Raw genomic sequence first — 20186 nt, 5'->3', positions numbered from 1 at the left:
GAGGCTGAGAAAGAAGGATCACAAGAGCCCAGGAGATGGAGGCTACGATGAGCGATGACGGCGCCACTGCACTCCAGCCTGGGTGACAGAGCGAGACCCTGTCTCTAAAAAAAATTAAAAGTATCTGTTCAGATGTTTACCAATGCTATTCATCCGAGCAGACTTTTCTCCCAGAACCACCAGTGTGTAAGAATCCTCTTTTTTTTTTTTCTTTTCTTTTTCTTCTTTTTTTGTTGCATGTTTCCCCTATGACCCTGAGTCCAAAAGAATGTTCAGTGGGACAGCCAAGGCTTCAAAGTGGTTACTGTTTCACCTGTTAAAAACAAAATGTTGGCTGGGCACAGTGGCTCACTCGTGTAATCCCAGCACTTTGGGAGGCCGAAGTGGGAGAATCAGTTGAGGCCAAAGGTGGAGACCAGCCTGAGCAACAGAGTGAGACCCTATCTCTACTAAAAAAGGAAAAAAAAAAAAAAAAAAAAATAGCCAGACATGTTGGTGCATGCCTTGTAGTCCCAGCTACTCCGGAGGCTGAGGCGGGAGAATTGCTGGAGCACAGGAGTTGGAGGCTGCTGTGAGCTATGACGGCACCACTGCACTCCAGCCTGGGCAACAGAGCAAGACCCTGTCTCAAAAAGGAAGGAAGGAAGGGAAAAAAAGAAAGAAAGAGAGAAAGGAATGGAGGGAGGGAGGGAGGGAGGGAAAGAGGAAGGCAGGAAGAGAGAAAGAAAGAAAAAGAAAAAGAAAAGAGAGAAAGGAAAGAGAGAAAAAAGAAAGGACAGAGAAAGGAAGGGGGGAAGGGAGGGAGAGAGGAGGGAAGGAAGGAAGGAAAAAAGGAAAGAAAGAAAAGAGAGAGAAAATGAAAAGAAGGAAGGAAAGAGAAAGCAAATGAAGGAGGGAAAGAGGGAAAAAGAGAGAAAGAAAGTAAAAGAAAGAGGAAAGAAGGAAGGAGAGAGAGGGAGAGAGAAAAAAGAAAGAAAAGAAAAGGAGAAAGAGGAAAGAAACCAGAAAGAGAGAGAGCAAGAAGGGAAAGAAAAGTTCTGCCAGACTTGGAGAAGTGGCTGAGTCAGTTGTGATGTCCACATGTAGTCCCATTTGACATCCCAGGGCCACCTCAGCAGGCCGTCTCTGGGGAGAATTTTCTCTGATTTCTTCCCCTTCCCTTGCTGGACCCCTGCACCTGCTGGGGAAGATGTAGCTCACTCCGTCTAGCAAGTGATGGGAGCGAGTGGTCCAGGGTCAAAGCCAGGGTGCCCTTACTCGGACACATGTGGCCTCCAAGTGTCAGAGCCCAGTGGTCTGTCTAATGAAGTTCCCTCTGTCCTCAAAGGCGTTGGTTTTGTTTCCACAGAAAAACCTCTTCAGGCACTGGTGCCGAGGACCCTAGGTATGACTCACCTGTGCGACCCCTGGTGCCTGCTCCGCGCAGGGCCGGCGGCGTGCCAGGCAGATGCCTCGGAGAACCCAGGGGTTTCTGTGGCTTTTTGCATGCGGCGGGCAGCTGTGCTGGAGAGCAGATGCTTCACCAATTCAGAAATCCAATGCCTTCACTCTGAAATGAAATCTGGGCATGAATGTGGGGAGAAACCTTCACTAACACACTCTTGCTAAAACATAGAATCATGGGAGTGCTTCCTGGGTACCCCCTCCCTGCCTTCTGTTTGCAGCCACTGTTTGCTCACTAAACATCTCTGCACCTCCCGCGTGCATTTGCAGAGGTGGGTGGGGGTCCCCGGAGTCTGAGCTCCCCGCGGCTGGGTGCCCCGACCCAGCAGCTCCTACGCCATGAGTGGAGGTTGATCTGGAAACAGAGTATTTTCATGAAAGGGCGACAGGGTATGAACAAAAGAACACCGTGTCGCTCACTGAATTCCACGGAGGAGAGTCAGGGATCTCTTTCTTCCTTCCTTCTTTCTTTTTTTCCTTCTTTCTTTCCTTCTTTGTTTTCTTTCTTCCCTCCCTCTCTCCCTCCGTCCGTCCCTCCCTCCCTTCCTGCTTTCCTTCTTTTTTTTTTTTTGATGGAATTTCACTCTTGTTGCCCAGGCTAGAGTGCAGTGGTGCGATCTCGGATCTCCACAACCTCCACCTCCCGGGTTCAAGCAATTCTCCTGCCTCAGCCTCCTGAGTAGCTGGGATTACAGGCATGCGCCACCACGCCCGGCTAATTTTTGTACTTTTAGTAGAGACAGGGTTTCTCCATGTTGGTCAGGCTGGTCTCGATCTGCCGACCTCAGGTGATCCGCCCGCCTCGGCCTCCCAAAGTGCTGGGATTACAGGCGTGAGCCACCGCCCCCGGCCAGGGACGTTTCTTTTCAACTTAAGGCTTAAGAGAATGAAGCAGTATGGTCCTGGGAGAGAGAAAAAGCTTGGAGAACTTGGGAGAAAGGCAAGGAGATGTTTACCTGTCGTGGGCTTTTGGGAGGAACAGGAGGTGACACTAAAGAGGCAAGTTGGGACCACTTGGAGAGATTTTCTTCCTTTAGCAGAGTGTTTATTTATTTATTTTTTCCCAGGCACCTGTGTGGCCTGATCTGCCCTCTAGTGGCCATTTGCAATACTAACTGTAGCCAAGAAGGGTCTAAAAATGTACGGGCTTGGTCCGAAGCGGATCTCAATCTCAGTCCTGCTATTAATAATATTCGGGTGGCTCACGCCTGTAATCCCAGCACTTTGGGAGGCCGAGGCGGGCGGATCATGAGATCAGAAGATCGAGACCATCCTGGCTAACACGGTGAAACCCCGTCTCTACTAAAAATACAAAAAATTAGCTGGGCGTGGTGACACAGCTACCCCAGGCGGGGCAATCACTTGAGGCCAGGAGTTCGAGACCAGCCTGACCAAGATGGTGAAACTCCATTACTACAAGAAATATAAAAATTAGCCGGGCGTGGTGACACACGCCTGTAGTCCCAGCTACTCGGGAGGCTGAGGCAGGAGAATGGCGTGAACCTGGGAGGCAGAGCTTGCAGTGAGCCAAGATCGTGCCACTGCACTCCAGCCTGGGCCACAGAGCGAGACTCCGTCTCAAAAAAAAAAAAAATAATAAATAATAATAATAATATTTGGGGCCACAGCTGGACTTGGTAGCTCACGCCTGTAATCTCAACACTTTGAGAGGCCCAGGCGGGGCAATCACTTGAGGCCAGGAGTTTGAGACCAGCCTGACCAAGATGGTGAAACCCCGTTACTACAAGAAATATAAAAATTAGCCGGGCATGGTGACACACGCCTGTAGTCCCAGCTACTTGGGAGGCCGAGGCAGGAGAATCGCTTGATCCCTGGAGGCGGAGGTTGCGGTGAGCCGAGATCTCGCCACTGCATTCCAGCCTGGGTGACAGAGCGAGACTCTGTCTCAAAAAAAAAAAAAAAAAAAAAAGAATAAATACATAATAGTAATAATAATAATAAATAATATTTGGGGTCAGATTATTCTAGGGCACTGTCCAACAACACTGAGCAGCATCCCTGGCTTCCACTCAACTGATACCAGTAGTGTGTCTTCCCCCTAAAGTAGTAATAACCAAAAATATCTTCAGACATTGCTAAATATCCCCCTGGGGGATGGGGTCAGAAGGACCCTTGGTTGAGACGACCAGGTTAGTGTGGGATTGCTGGATAATAAAATGCTGCCTAGGCCAGGTGCTGTGGCTCATGCCTGATGCCTGTAATCCCAGCACTTTGGGAGGCCCAGGCAGGCAGATCACCTGAGGTCAAGAGTTTGAAACCAGCCTGGCCAACATGGCAAAACCCCGTCTCTACTAAAAATACAAAAATTAGCCGGGCATGATGATGCACGCCTGTAATCCCAGCTACTTGGGAGGCTGAGGCAGGAGAATCGCTTGAACCCAGAAATTGGAAGTTACAGTGAGCCAAGATCACACCACTGCACTCCAGCCTGGGCAACAGAGCAAGACTCTGTCTCAAAAAAAAAAAAAAAAATCAGTTGATGCTTTGTCTTTTGCCACTTCATGGTCTTTTTGGTTATAATCTTTTTGGTATATAAACTCATTTGGCCTATTTGATGAGCCCATTTTACATCTCTGGTTGTTGAGATACCAATTTCTCAGTAGTTATTCATGAAGCATCAGCATCTTGGTTATTTTCACGAGACCCATTTGTGCCCGTATAGAAATTATCTGAATCTTGCTAATACGGATATATCTTTGGCTTGATAAGTGGTGGAGCTGTTTTCTTTTCCATTCTACAATGTTGTTGGTCTTTTAATACAAAAAGACCATAAAGAGAATCTTAAGAAATGCCCCCAAAGTTGGATTTGTTTTCTAACCACACATTTTCTGATGACGTTGCAATAGAAACTAAAAGTTAATTTCAAAAGATTAAACAGAAAACTTCACTTCTTGGTGGTTAAAAGTTAAACACTTACAGGCTGGGCGCAGTGACTCACACCTGTAATCGCAGCACTTTGGGAGGCCCAGGCAGGCGGATCACCTGAGGTCAGGAGTTTGAGACCAGCCTGGCCAATATGGTGAAACCCCTTCTCTACTAAAAATACAAAAATTAGCCGGACGTGGTAACATGCACCTGTAGTCCCAGCTACTCAGGAGACTGAGGCAGAAGAATCACTTGAACCTGGGAGGTGGAGGTTGCAGTGAGCTGAGATCATGCCACTGCCCTCCAGCCTGGGCAACAGAGCGAGACTCTGTCTAAAAAAAAAAAAAGTTAAAAAGTTAAACACTTACATATCTATTGGGCCAAAGCAGAAATGGAAACTTCCATTGAAGTCCTTTTGGAAAATATTGAAGATGTGAATATCACATACCTTAACTTGTAGAATATTGTCAAAGCTTGGCTTTGATGTTACTTAGCAGACTTAAATGGATTGATAAATTAAGAAATAAACTTTAAACTATAAAACTATAAATGTGTTAGGAAGGCAAAAGCAATAACAGCTAAGCCTATGGTAAACATAATCAAAGGGAAAACACAAACCAGAAGGAAAGAAGATGACATAAAACTAGCGTCTGAAGAAAATTTTAATGTGTTAAGTTCTTTGGACAACGGTGCACTTGCTAAATTTGAAAGTTTCAGTAAGGTGGGAAAATTTAACTTGTCTAAATGGATTCAAAAAGAAGCAGAAAAATTAAGTGGTTATGAACCTTGGAAAAAGATATGTGTCAAATAATTTCCTCAGAAAAGTCCCTTGGCCCAGAGAGTTTTATAGACACGTTCTTTCAAATTGTGAGGGAGCAACTATTTCCTATAATAGAAAAACTATTTTAGGGCATAGAAATCTATAAAAATTATCCCAGTTCATTTTATGAAATGAACATAACACCCTTAAAGAACTTGACAAAGAGGCTGAGCATGGTGGCTCATGCCTGTAATCCCAGTACTTTGGGAGGCTGAGGTGGGGGGCGGATCACAAGGTCAAGAGATTGAGAACATTCTGGTCAACATGGTGAAACACTGTCTCTACTAACAATACAAAAATTAGCCAGACATGGTGGCACACGCCTGTAATCCCAGCTACTTGGGAGGCTGAGCCAGGAGAATCGCTTGAACCTGGGAGGCAGAGGTTGCAGTGAACCGAGGTTGCGCCATTGCACACTCCAGCCTGGCAACAGAGCGAGACTCTGTCTCAAAAAAAAAAAAAAAAAAAAAAAAAGAACTTGACAAAGATACTGCACTGAACAAAAGCCACAGGCCAAGCTAATATGTGATGTTAGATTCAAATGTCCCAAATAAAACACTGCACTGGCAATATTGTTTATCTCCAAAATGCAAGGATGGTTTAAGATCAGAAGATTTGATAACATCATCTAGTTCATCAAGAGGTGCAATAAGGAAGATCATATCTGTTTCAATAACCTTAATTTAAAATTCCTAACTTAGAGAAAGGGGAGGAAAAAAAAAGAGGCTTCATAAAACTCATAATAGAATATTTCTTCTACAAGATAAATATTGCCTAGGTTAAACCAACAGCCAAGCTAACGTCATTCTTAAAATTATTCTTAGCAGAGTTAGGAACAAAACAAGGAAGCCCCATCTCATCATTACTAATTAACATTTCTCTGGGCATCCAGCCAATGTAATAAGACAAGAAACAGAAATCAGAGTTGTAAAGAATGGAATGTGGGAAATAAAGTCATTGCTATTTGCAGAGCGTCTAGCTCAAGGGTAGGCAAACTGTGGCCCATGGGCTAGCTGCCTGTTTTTGTAAATGAACTCTTATTGGAATGCAACCCCACCCACTTGTTTACACATGATCTAGGGCTGCTTTAAGCTACAATGACAGAGTAGTTGTGACAGAGGTCATTTGGCTTGCAAAACCCAAAATATTTATTATCTAGCCCTTTACGGGAAAATTTTGTTGACCCCTCTTCTAGTGTGTCATTGAAAACCCACGAAAGCCAATTATGAAACTTTTTAAATGAGTTAGAGTTTGGGAAAGTAGGTACATAGAAATAACCAAAAAGACTGTAGATACACAAGCAATAATTAGAATATAAAATAAGGGAAAACATCCCTTTCAAAATTGCCGTAAAACCTTAGCACAACTCATAATAACCCCATCTAGAATGACTTGTAAAGGAACACGTTTTAAAAAATGTTACTGATATATTAAATTGTACAAATAAACATGAAAGCCTGTTTCAAATCATTTAAAGAAAGCTTACTGGCAAATGGAAAAGAGTAAGTTGTATAGCACGATACATAAAAGGTTAATATCCTTAATGAATAAACAACACAGGAGTAAGGAAAACACAAGAAATTCATGGAAAAACAGACAAAAGACAAGGAGGGGACAATTCTTTGGAGAATCACAGAGAACCAATAAAGGAAAAATGAAGTCACACTCAGTAATATAAAGATCTGCAAATAACGTAGTCGAATGATAGCATATTTTTAATCTCTTGGGTTAAAGATCTAGACAAACAAACACAGAAAGAAAAAAAAAAACTATTAAGGCTTAGGGTTGCTGAGATTGTCCTGGAATGCAGTCTCATGGCCTGCTGGTGGAACCACAAGTCAATATAGAGTTTCTGGACAACCATTTAGCTGTAGGTATTAAGAAGCTTAAAGAGTTTCTTATCTCCCTGAACCTAGTAATATTTTCCTCTAGGAATCTACTTTGGGGAAGTAATAAGACAATCAGACAATGATCAAAGGAATATTTATAACAGCAAAAAAAAAAAAAAAAAAAAGGAGCCATGCGCGGTGGCTCATGCCTGTAATCCTGGCACTTTGGGAGGCTGAGGTGGGCGGATCACCTGAGGTCAGGAGTTTGAGACCAGCCTGGCCAACATGGCGAAACTCCGTCTCTACTAAAAATACAAAAATTAGCTGGGCATGGTGGCGGACTCCTGTAATCCCAGCTACTCAGGAGGCTGAGGCAGGAGAATCGCATGAACTCAGGAGGCGGAGGTTGCAGTGAGCCAAGATCGCGCCGTCACACTCCAGCCTGGGCAACAAGAGTGAAACTCTGTCTCAAAATAAATAAATAAATAAGGAGGATGGTTAAGTGAGTGACGACTCATGTAGCAAATGGAATATTTTACAGTCATTCATCGTTTTCCAAGTTTTCTGCAGGGAACACATGCTACTTTTGTAGGTGATGGAGGAAAACCCTAATATTAAAAAGGAAAAGTCCCAAAATTCTCTCCTAGTTAAAATGTTATGTTGAAAGGAAAATATTTAGTAAATGCTTCCAATATAATAAGTAGACAAAGTTTACTTATAAAACAGGCTTGATCCTCATCATGTTCACACATAATATTTACAGGGAAAAAATTGTCCAAAGGAAGCAGTGGGCTGTGGATTTATGAGTGATTTATATTTTCTTTTCTTTTCTTTTTTTTTTTTTGAGACAGAGTCTCACTCTGTCGCCCAGGCTGGAATGCAGTGGCACGATCTCAGCTCACTGCAACCTCCGCCTCCTGGGTTCAAGCAATTCTCTTGCCTCAGCCTCCTGAGTAGCTGGGATTAAAGCTGTGCACCATCAGGCTCAACTAATTTTTGTATTTTTAGTAGAGATGGGGTTTCCCCATGTTGGCCAGACTGGTCTTGAACTCCTAACCTCAGGTTATCTGCCCGCCTTGGTCTCCCAAAGTACTGGGATTACAGGCATGAGCCGCCTCACCCAGCCTACATTTTCTTCTTTATCCTTTTTTCTTTGTATTTTAAAATTTGTTAGCTATCAACCTTTGTTGTTTAATATATCTTCTTAAGGGATGGGGAGAAGTGTGCCGATTGCATAGATGTTTCTTGGAGTTAATCTTCCTGACCTGAGTGATGTGATTCCTTTTCTAAGAATTGCAGCTTAATCACTCAAATTATACAGGTGCCCTAAGCAGTCATAAGAAGGAGAAGATGTATTTTTTCCTATTTAAACTGATGATGTCGATCAGTAGCTTGGGCCAATGAGCAAATGCCATTTGGCAGGGCTTCCTGAAAAGCTAGACTCTTACGTGCTTTTGGTGTCTTATTTTTGTCACTGACCCTGGCTGGCCTATTTATCTGCAAAATGAAAAACCTGAAATCGAGCATGTCGAGGGGAATATCGGTGTGTGTCTACTATTGACGTTCTTAGAAGCACTCATTCCTCACGAGGTGGGCCTGCTCTAATCCTTCAGATGCTCACAAGGGTATATTGAAAGCTGCTCTGAGTAGTCATTCCTGGCAGTCTGTATTGTAATCCATGTTCCCCATTGCTGCACCCTCCTGCGCTCTGATCTTTCTTCTTAATCAAGCCTTTTATTCTCCAGTGTCACTTTTTAAAAAAAAAATGATGGTGATGGTGTCATCATACATGTCCTACTGTCGTTCCAGGCCATCTCGGAAACGCAGGTCCCTTGGCGATGTTGGGAATGTGACGGTGGCCGTGCCCACGGTGGCAGCTTTCCCCAACACTTCCTCGACCAGCGTGCCCACGAGTCCGGAGGAGCACAGGCCTTTTGAGAAGGTGGTGAACAAGGAGTCGCTGGTCATCTCCGGCTTGCGACACTTCACGGGCTATCGCATCGAGCTGCAGGCTTGCAACCAGGACACCCCTGAGGAACGGTGCAGTGTGGCAGCCTACGTCAGTGCCAGGACCATGCCTGAAGGTGGGGCTGCTGCTCCGGGGTCTGAGTGTCATGGGTGGGACATCAAGGCTGACCAAGGACAGATTCTCCACCCTCTAAGCAGTGCATATCTGTATTTTACCTTATTGGCCTTCATTTTTTTTTGAGACGGAGCCTTGCTCTGTCGCCCAGGCTGGAGTACAGTGGTGCGACCTCAGCTCACTGCAGCCTCTGCCACCTATGTCAAGTGATTCCCTGCTTCAGCCTCCCGAGTAGCTGGGACTACAGGTGTCTGCCACCATGCCCAGCTAATTTTTGTATTTTTAGTAGAGATGGGGTTTCACCATATTGCCCAGGCTGGTCTTGAACTCCTGGGCTCAAGTGATCCACCCACATCGGCCTCTCAAAGTGCTGGGATTACAGGCATGAGCCACCGAACCTGGCCTTTTTTTTTTTTTTTTTTTTGAGATGAAGTCTTGCTCTGTCGCCCAGGCTGGAGTACAATGGCGCAATCTTGGCTCACTGCAATCTCCGCCTCCCTGGTTCAAGCAATTCTCCTGCCTCAGCCTCCGGAGTAGCTGGGACTACATGCGTGTGCCACCACACCTGTATTTTCAGTAGAGACGGTTCCACCATGTTGCCCAGGCTGGTCTCCAATGCCTGAGATCAAGTGGTCCACCAACCTTGAGCTCCCAAAGTGCTGGGATTACAGGCATGAGCCACCATGCCAGGCCATATTTTAAAATTATGAGTCATAGGCAATCATTATGTAAACTTTAGAAAATACACCACTGCACTCCCGCCTGGGTGACAGAGCAAGACTCTGTCTCAAAAAAAAAAAAAAAGTTATATGCAGAAAGTAACCCATTTAATCTTCCTAACAATCTTGTGGGATGAGTTTTAGATGTCCGTTCTCTGACGTGGAAAATGGGATGTGGGAAAATGACGTCACCAGCCCAAGGTTGCACCATGGACAGGTGGCAGAAGTGGGATCTGATCCAAGAGTTACATCCCTGCCTCTCACTTCCTCTCCTTACAGCCAAGGCTGATGACATTGTCGGCCCTGTGACGCATGAAATCTTTGAGAACAACGTTGTCCACTTGATGTGGCAGGAGCCGAAGGAGCCCAATGGTCTGATCGTGCTGTATGAAGTGAGTTATCGGCGATATGGTGATGAGGTAAGGCCCTTAACTCTTGGGCATGCCCCTGCACACTTCAGCATGCCCCTTCAGAGTTGCACTTGGTACCTCCTTCCTCTGCTGAAATTTTGATTCCAGTGCTTCTCTCATCAGGTACTGTGCTATTAGTACTTAAAGCCTTGATACCTGACTTCGCAGGAAGATGGGTCAGAAATGCCAATCTACCAGCTTGTTACTTTTCTTAGTTTCTCACATTGCTTTCCAGCTGTGTCCTCTAAGTTGAATGATGTCTGCCTCCCACCACAACAGGAGACTCATTTCACTTTAGAAGGAGTTATTTGAGTCTTAAAACCTTATAAATTGCTGGGTACGGTGGCTCACACCTGTAATCCAAGCACTTTGGGAGGCCAAGGCAGGCAGATCACTTGAGGCCAGGAGTTTGAGACCAGCCTGGCCAACATGGTGAAACCCCATCTCTACAAAAATACAAAAATTAGCCAGGCGTGGTGGTGGGTGCCTGTAATCCCAGCTACTCAGGAGGCCAAGATGGGAAGCTGAGGCAGGAGAATCACTTGAACCCAGGAGGTGGAGGTTGCAATGAGCAGAGATTGCACCATTGCACTCCAGCCTGGGTGACAGAGTGAGACTCTGTCTCAAAAACAGCAACAACAAAAACCTTATAAGTTACTTTCATTAGATGCTTCCATTCAGCCAGACACCATGCAAGGTGCTGGGTGAGTGCAGAGATGCACAAGACACAGAATCCAAGACAAATAACCCAAAAGAACCCAAACAGTTGCTAAGCTCTTCCCAGGGCTCACTGTATGTCCCAAACACGTTCAGCACGTTACACAGAGTATCTCATTGATCACATTTTATTACCTCTAGGAAATTTTGAGAAGCCCCATTATTTTTATGGACAGCTAGGCAAAAACAAACAAACAAACAAAAAACGGCCGTTAATTCTAATTTTATTTTTATTTTTTCCTAGAATATAGATCCTGAGTACTGTTAAGTGTTTGTAAAATGCATTGCTTGTAAGATGCATTCCAATTTCAGAAATGCCAAAATGCAAAAATAATATACCTCTTGGGATTGAGGAAGTACAATACGTCTTCACGTTATCCCAGTGAGCTGGGTACTGAGGCTTCCAGAGTTTAAGTTGCTGCACAAAACCTGGAAGAATAGAATCATGATCCAAATGCATGACTGATATTCCAATCCAGAAACTGCCAAATTTTTTTTACCATAAAGGTCTGGATAGTAAACATGTTTGACTCCGTGGCCAGATGATTTCTGTTACAACTACTCAATTCCACCATTCTACTGAGAAAGCTGCCATGGGTGATATGTAAATGAATGGATGTGGTTGTGTGCCAATAAAACTTTATTTGCAAAAACAAGTGGTGGACCAGGTTTAGTTGGTGGGCCAGAGTTTGCCGACAACTAACAGAGATTACAGCAAAATGTCTGATTTCCTGGAACTTTGAGAGGGAGTCCGCCTATAACCAGGTGGACCTCCCTCTACCCCTCCTGGGACCACATCTACTCTTGGCAACCAAAGATTTTGGCTTTGACATTAATTTAGAATTGAGATCTAATTCTAAATTATTGTGGCTTGTGGGCCAAATCTGGCTTGCAGAGCATTGTAAAGAATGTGCAACAGGGCTGAGGTCAGGAGTTCAAGACCAGCCTGGCCAACATGGCGAAACTCCGTCTCTGCTAAAAATACAGAAATTAGCTGGACGTAATGGTGGGCGCCTGTAATCCCAGCTGCTCCTCGGGAGGCTGAGGCAGGGAGAATTGCTTGAACCCGGGAGGCAAAGGTTGCAGTGAGCCAAGATCGTGCCACTGCACTCCAGCCTGGGCGACAGAACAAGACTCTGTCTCAAAAAAAAAAAAAAAAAGAATACGCAACAGAGACTATATGTGGCCCTTCACAGCTTCACAGAAAAAGTAAACTTTCAAAAATAGAAAGTGTCCTTACTGAACTTGTCATTCTGGGCCTATTTTGGGGCCCTGTTTGCTAAATGAATGGCTTGATTTGCCTTTTTTAACATTCATTTTTAAAATAAAATTGCTAAATGAATGGCTTGATTTGCCTTTTTTAACATTCATTTTTAAAATAAAATTGCTAAATGAATGGCTTGATTTGCCTTTTTTAATATTCATTTTTAAAATAAAATTCCTTATCATACAGAGCTCAGCTAGTTTTTAACTGGCAGAAACGTGCATATGCCTCTAATCCATATTCATGAGTTACTTTCCTCTGCCTTTTGATGTCTCTGTCCACAATAGCCTTTGGAATTATGATTTGTAGTTGCTAGATAGTATTTAATCTCATGATTGGGGTATCATTTATTTTTGGGGATTTGGATTGCCTCTGGTTTTAACCATGTTAGATAATACTAATTTTATCTGGAAACCATTTTAGCTTTTTGGATTGACAGCTTTAGTTATTGTTTCAGTCAGTTCTTGCTGCGTAACAAACTGCCCCCAAAGGTACTGGTTTAAAACAAAGGACATTTATTCTTTCTCTCAATTCTGCAGGTTCACTGGGTGATTCCTTTGTCCTGGGCCAGTTTGGCTGGGGCTGGATGGCCTCATTCACATGGCTGGGGCCTCAGCTGGGGGCACTTGGAGCTTTGTCCTCGTGTGTTCTCTCACTGCCCAGTGAGCTAGCCCAGGCAAGGAAGGACATGCCCCATATACAAACACTTCTTAGGACTCTGTTTGCATCACATTTGCTAGTGTCCCTTTGGCAAAGTGAGCCCATGGCTAAGCCCAGAATGAGGAAGTACAATACATCCTCTGAGTATCTCAGTGAGCTGGATACTGAGGCTTCCAGAGTCTCATAGACACAGAAAGTCATGATTCCATGGGGGTCATAATTGCAAAGTTTATTAATATATTATCCTATATGTATTAATCCTGTAGGTCCTAAGGAAATAATTCAAATTTGGGGCAGGGAACAAAGCTCTATGCACAAGATTTTCAACAGTAGCAAAATATGCAAACCACTAAGATGTCCATCCATTGGAGAATGGTCACGTGGAAGACGGTGCATCCATAGAATTGGTGGATGAAGAGCCATTGAAAATGATGTTTGGGGGCCAAGCATGGTGGCTCATGCCTATAATTCCAGTGACTCAGGAAGCTGAGGTGGGAGGATTGCTTGAGGCCAGGAGTTTGAGCCTGGGCAACACAGCCAGACCCCATCTCTGCAAAAAAAAATTTCAAAATTAGCTAGGTGTGGTGGTCTGTGCCTATAGTCCCATCTACTTGGGAGGCTGAGGAGAGAATTGCTTGAGCTCAGGAGCTCCAGGTTATAGTGGGCTGTGACTCACTCACTACACTGCAGACTGGGTGACAGAGCAAGAAGACTCTGTCTCCAAAAAAATAAGATAAAATGTTTGGGATGACCTTTGTTCAGTGTAACGTAGAAGTTAAAATTACATGCTCTGGAGTTTAGTTCGTTTGTGTTGTTATCCCCCAGCAGTTAAGAATCCCCCTGTATCTGCTGGGCGCAGTGGCTCACGCCTGTAATCCCAGCACTTTGGGAGGCCGAGGCGGGTGGATCATGAGGTCAGGAGATCGAGACCATCCTGGCTAACACGGTGAAACCCCGTCTCTACTAAAAATACAAAAAAATTAGCCGGGCATGGTGGCGGGCGCCTGTAGTCCCAACTACTTGGGAGGCTGAGGCAGGAGAATGGCGTGAACCCGGGAGGTGGAGCTTGCAGTGAGCCGAGATCACGCCACTGCACTCCAGCCTGGGCGACAGAGTGAGACTCCATCTCAAAAAAAAAAAAAAAAAGAAGAAGAAAAAGGAATCCCCCTGTATCCAGACTAGCTTATGATAGAGGAAAAGCTTATTAGCTCCCAGAGTTGAACAACTGAAGAGCTTCTCACATGGCTGGATCCAGGATTCCTTTGGGTCGGTTGCATCTTTTTTTTTTTTTTTTTTTTTGAGATGGAGTCTCACTCACTCTGTCATCCTGTCATCCAGGCTGGAGTGCAGTGGTGCAGTCTCAGCTCACTGCAACCTCTGCCTCCCGGGTTTAAGCGATTCTCCTGCCTCAGCCTCCTGAGTAGCTGGGATTACAGGCACCCACGACCACACCCAGCTAATATTTGTATTTTTAATGGAGACGAGGTTTCACCATGTTGGCCTGGCTGGTCTCGAGCTCTTAACCTCAGGTAATCCACCCATCTTGGCATCCCAAAGTGCTGTGATTACAGGCGTGAGCCACCATGCCTAGCCTGGGTCAGTTGCATCTTAACGGCTCCTGGCAGTGAGCCCAGTAGCCCCTGGTTGTCCACCTGTGGTTGTAGTGGTTCCAAACCTCATTTCTTTGCAGTGCCAAACCCAGAGGAAGACAGAGTGCATCCCAGCATTCCCAGCTTGACTGAGGTCATGTGACATCCAATGCCCAATCATGTGACCAGAGGAATGCTGTATGCTGATTGGCTTGGGCATGAGGGATTTTTTTTTTTAAATTTAGAAACAGCTTTATTGAGCTGTAACTTACACACCATAATATTCACTCCCACCACATGCTAGAGAGAATTTTGTAAATGTAGTAAAATTACACTCCAACAGTATAAATTGTGTACCTAAAAATAAAGTTTTAGGCCGGGAGCAGTGGCTCACGCCTGTAATCCTAGTAACTTCAGAGGCCATGGTGGGTGGATCACCTGAGGTCAGGGTTCAAGACCAGCCTGGCCAGCATGGTGAAACTTCGTATCTACTAAAAATACAAAAATTAGCCGGGCGTGGTGGTGCACGCCTGTAATCCCAACTACTCGGGAGGCTAAGACAAGAGAATCACTTGAACCTGGGAGGCAGAGGTTGCAGTGATTCCGAGATCACACCACTGCACTCCAGCCTGGGTGACAGAGTGAGACACCATCTCAATATATATGTATACGTAAATAAATAAATAAAGTTTTACGTCACTTTTTTTCTTGATCAAAGCAATGCTAGGCAATTAAGGACATTGTTGGCAATAACAGAAATGTGTCTATGAAGAGGTTCTTAAGAAGGTGACTGTAACCTCACATTCTCCTTTCATTTTCTCCCCCATCTCTGCTTCTCTCTAGGGTGAAAAGAGTTGGTCTGGGTGGGATTGGGGTTGTGCTGTGTGGGGCAGAGGCTGTTGGGGATTCGTGATGGGAATTCCTAATAGTGACCCTTGGGTCCCAGGAACAGGAGACACAGGCCAGTCAAAGGCATGGGAAGAAGCTAGGAGAAGTTAGGATTCGAGTTAAATCCAGTGCCGACAGGGTGACCAGTTGTCTAGGTTTAGCCAGGACTGAGGGCTCCCTGGGATGTGAGATTTTCAATGTCCACACTCAGAAAGTTCTGGGCAAATGGGGACAAGTTGGACACAGAAGCAGAAAAAAAATCAAGGAGGGTCTGCAGTGGAAACAGGCATTGTTCACTCTGCAGAATCTGTATTCTTGCTGTCAACAATGCCCTGAACTTCCCCTGGAATCTGCTCCTCACCCTTGAGTGGCTCTCACCTCCCACCCTCAACCCCACCCTGGTACCAGGGCAAAACACAAAACTCAGCCCCAAATTAGCCATGACAAAAATGCAAATCAAGACCACGATGCAATACCACTTCATGCCCACGAGCGTGGCAAAAAACAAACAGACGGACAATAACAAGTGTCGGTGAGGATGAGGAGAAATCGGAACCCTCATACATTGCTGGTGGGAACATAAAATGGCACAGCTGCTTTAGGAAAGAGTCTGGCATTTCTTTCATTCTTTCTTTTTTTTTTTTTTTTTGAGACGGAGTCTATCTCTGTAGCCCAGGCTACGATGCATTGGTACGATCTTGGCTCACTGCAACCTCCACTTCCTGGGTTCAAGTGATTCTCCTCCCTCAGCCTCTTGAGTATCTGGGACTACAGTAACCCACGACCTCGCCCGGCTAATTTTTGTCTTTTAGTAGAGACGAGGTTTCACCATGTTGGTCAGGCTGGTCTCGAACTCCTGACCTCGTGATCTGCCTGCCTTGGCCTTCCAAAGTGCTGGGATTATAGGCGTGAGCCACCGTGCCCGGCTGGTGGAAGGTATTTTTTTTTCTTTTGCTAGTTTCATAAACAAAGCCACCTCTAGCTATTTAATTGCATTCTTTTTCAGTATCTCCCCTTAAAAAAATTTTTTTTTCAGAGACAGAGTCATGGTGTGTCACCCAGGCCTGCCACCCGCCACCATGCCCAGATAATTTTTTTTTTTTTCAAACAGAATCTCGCTTTGTTGCCCAGGCTGGAGTCTCGCTTTGTGGCACACGCCTATAATCCCAGTTACTCAGGAGGCTGAGGCAGGAGAATCGCTTGAACTGGGGAGGCGGAGGTCGCAGTGAGCCGAGATCATGCCACCGCACTCCAGCCTGGGTGACAAGAGCGAAACTCCATCTCCAAAAAAAAAAAAAAAAAAGAAGAAGATGCATTTCCCCTTTGTCCCGGATAGCAGCTACCTTGGGTTTCTATATTTGCTTATTTGTCCCTCTCTACTCGGTGACTCATTCCACTTGGAAGAAACTTTGGACTGGAGTTCCCTGCCCCCACCCCTGCCACCAGACTGATTTGTTTTCTTGCTGTTATTGTCACATGATAAGCATGGGGTTGGTGGCTTTTTTTTTTTTTTTTAAACCTTTCTTTCTCTTCTCCACTCTCCACCCGCCTCTTAAATGTTCCAGCCCGGTTCTCTGCATGCACTATTAGCTTGGAACTGTTTCGAAAACTTTTCAGAGTTTTGGCTCGATGCTTGCAGGTTTCATGGTCTTATTCCCAAGAGCCTCCTGTCTCTTCTCATAAGTTCTGGAATTATCTCTAGTTACGTGCTTATCACAGGGTATGTTTCCCACTTTGCAAATCTCCATTTGGGTGGATCCCAACTGTTTTATTTATTTATTTATTTATTATTTTATTTTATTTTATGTGTTTATTTTTGAGGCAAAGTATACCACATTTTCTTTTTCTTTTTGAGACAGTCTCGCTCTGTTGCCCAGGCTGGAGTGCAGTGTCACAATCTCGACTCACTACAAACTCTGCCTCCCGGGTTCAAGTGATTCTCCTGCCTCAGCCTCTCGAGTAGCTGGGATTACAGGCGCACACCACCACAACTGGCTAATTTTTGTATTTTTAGTGGAGACGGGGTTTCACCATGTTGGCAAGGATGGTATCAATCTCTTGACCTCGTGATCTGCCCGCCTTGGCCCCCGAAAGTGCTGGAATTACAGGCATGAGCCACCGTGCCCGGGCTTCAACTGTTTTTATAATGATTAAAAAAAAAAAAAAAAATCGAAAGGCAGCACCATGGCAAAGAAAGAGCTTTTTTATTTGTCCTTAGACATTAAGCCCATTTATCCATTTGGTTCTGATGTGACAGAGGCTGGGAGTTGCAGGGAAAGGCAGGAAATCTGGCATAGGCCCTGCAGATCCTTCATTTCCACTCTTTTCTAATTTTGCTGGAGACATGGCAAAAATATTCTGCAGTGGTCTTAAGGAGAAGTTCTAGAGCCAGACAGTTCTCTTTTTTTAGTTTCTTTCTTTTTATTTATTTATTTTTTTTGAGATGGAGTCTTGCTCTGTCGCCCAGGCTGGACTGCAGTGGCGCGATCTCGGCTCACTACAAGCTCCGCCTCCTGGGTTCACGCCATTCTCCTGCCTCAGCCTCCCAAGTAGCTGTAGAGCCAGACAGTTCTGAGTTCAAGAGCTGGCCCTGCCACTTTGCAGCTATGAGATCTCGGACAAACCATATAATCTCTTAAATCAGGGGTCAGTCAGTAAACTATATCCCATAGGCTAAATGTGGCCTGCTGCCTGATTTCTAGTGATTTGTGAGCTAGGAGTCACTTTTGCATTTTATTTATTTATGTATTTATTTTTGAGATGGAGTCTTGCTCTGTCACCCAGGCTGGAGTGCAGTGGCACAATCTCGGCTCACTGCAACCTCCGCCTCCTGGGTTCAAGTAATTCTCCTGTCTCAGGCTCCGAGTAGCTGGGATTACAGGCGTGTGCCGCCATGCCCAGCTAATTTTTGTATTTTGGGTAGAGGCGGGGGTTTCACCATCTTGACCAGGCTGGTCTCGAACTCCTGACCTCAGGTGATCCGCCCACCTCGGCCTGAGCCACCACGCCCTGCCCACTTTTGCATTTTAAAATGGTCAGGGAAAAAACAATCAAAGGAAAAATAAGGAGAGACGTGAACCAAAGGGTGCAAAGTTTCACATGGGAGGAATACGTTCTAGGAATCCACTGCTCTGTAGATGAATGGTGACTATAGCTAATAACACATATTGCAAAATGGCTAGAAGAATAGATTTTAAATGTTCTCACAACAAAAAAATAAGTACATGAAGTGATGAGGATTTCATTAGCTTGTTTTAATCATTCCACAACGTATACTGTATCATAACTTTACACTGTACCCCATACATGTATACAACTATTATTTTTATTTTTGTGTATTTATTTTAGAGACAGGGTCTAGCTTTGTCACCCAGGCTGGAGTGCGGTGGAGCCTTCATAGCTCACTGCACCCTTGACCTCCTGGGCTCAAGTGATTCTCCCACCTTGGCCTCCTGAGTAGCTGGGACTACAGGTGCGAACCATCGTGCCCGGCTAATTGTTCTATTTTCTGTGGAAATGGGGTCTCGCTATGTTGTCCAGGTTGGTCTCTAACTCCTGGGCTCCAGCAATCCTCCCTTCACGGCCTCACATAGGGCTGGGATTACAGGCACGAGTCACTGTGCCTGACCTATAATACTGTTGTCAATTAAAAATAAAACATGATTTTTAGAAAGATAATATTATGGAAATTAATATTAATAGAAAATAGATAATAGGGCTGGGAGCTGTGGCTCACGCCTATAATCTCAGCACTTTGGGAGGCCGAGGTGGGCGGATCACTTGAGATCAGGAGTTTGAGACCAGCCTGGCCAACATGGTAAAACCCTGTCTTTACTGAAAATACAAAATTAGGCAGGCGCGGTGGTGAGCGCCTATAATCCCAGCTACTCGGGAGGCTGAGGCAGGAGAATCGCTTGAACCCGGGAGGCAGAGGTTGCAGTGAGCCGAGATTAAGCCATTGCGCTCCAGCCTGGGCAACAAGAGTGAAACTCCGTCTGGAAAAAAAAAAAAAGGAAAAGAAAAGAAACCATCAGTGTTTAATGCTCAGCTTCTGGCTTAGGAAGTCTGGCTCTTACCGATAATGATAACCTCTGCATATATCTTTATCCATAGCACTATGGTTATAAAATTCTGCAATTCTCAAAGTCGCTTATGCGTCTTAGTCTGTGCTTTGCTGCCTTGGCGTCATTTCTGAGCAGGATCCTGGCTGTGAGCTCCCTGCAAGGGGTGGACACTCCCAGATGTGCAAAGCTCAGCCACCCTCCTTCTCCTCCTCTCTTCCTTCCAGGAGCTGCATCTCTGCGTCTCCCGCAAGCACTTCGCTCTGGAGCGGGGCTGCAGGCTGCGTGGGCTGTCACCGGGGAACTACAGCGTGCGAGTCCGGGCCACCTCCCTTGCGGGCAACGGCTCTTGGACGGAACCCACCTATTTCTACGTGACAGACTATTGTAAGTCTCCATGGCAGCCTCAGCTGGCTGGGGCTGTGCTTAGCACTGAGCATGGTGGGACATTGCAGGGGATGACTTGGAGAGGCCACAGGTGCTGGCCCTGGCCTTGACTCTCAGGCCTATCAGCTGCTGCGGTGCTTGCCCTCTTTGATCCTGCACTTTTTTTTTTTTTTTTGAGATGGAGGCTTGCTTTGGAGTGCAGTGGCACAATCTCAGCTCACTGTAGCCTCCGCCTCCTGGGTTCAAGTGATTCTCCCACCTCAGCCTCACAGTAGCTGGGACTACAGGAGCACGCCACCATGCCCGGCTAATTTTTGTATTTTTAGTAGAGATGGCATTTCACCATGTTGGCCAGGCTGGTCTCGAACTCCTGACCTCAAGTGATCCACCCACCTTAGCCTCCTGAAGTGCTGGGATTACAGGCATGAGC

The 20186-nt window shown here is 45.3% G+C and overlaps 1 protein-coding gene across 4 annotated transcripts in view; it reads left to right on the top strand.

The window, feature by feature from the left end:
• The window catches only part of INSR (insulin receptor), a 184586-nt gene that overhangs the window by 144455 nt on the left and 19945 nt on the right, over window positions 1-20186 (top strand). For 2 of the 4 annotated variants that reach the window (XM_024351320.3, XM_016934850.4), the window contains exons 11-14: window positions 1349-1384; window positions 8788-9062; window positions 10060-10199; window positions 19597-19756. In XM_024351320.3, the coding sequence (XP_024207088.1) occupies window positions 1349-1384; window positions 8788-9062; window positions 10060-10199; window positions 19597-19756 (611 nt within the window). The remainder of the gene's footprint in view (window positions 1-1348; window positions 1385-8787; window positions 9063-10059; window positions 10200-19596; window positions 19757-20186) is intronic. The other 2 variants (XM_063801090.1, XM_016934853.4) reach the window with 1 other exon arrangement.

Source organism: Pan troglodytes, chromosome 20 (genome assembly GCF_028858775.2).
Source record: "Pan troglodytes isolate AG18354 chromosome 20, NHGRI_mPanTro3-v2.0_pri, whole genome shotgun sequence".
NCBI lineage: Eukaryota > Metazoa > Chordata > Mammalia > Primates > Hominidae > Pan > Pan troglodytes.
The sequence above is the reverse complement of the archived record's forward strand: the minus strand, read 5'-3'. Positions and strand labels throughout refer to the sequence as shown.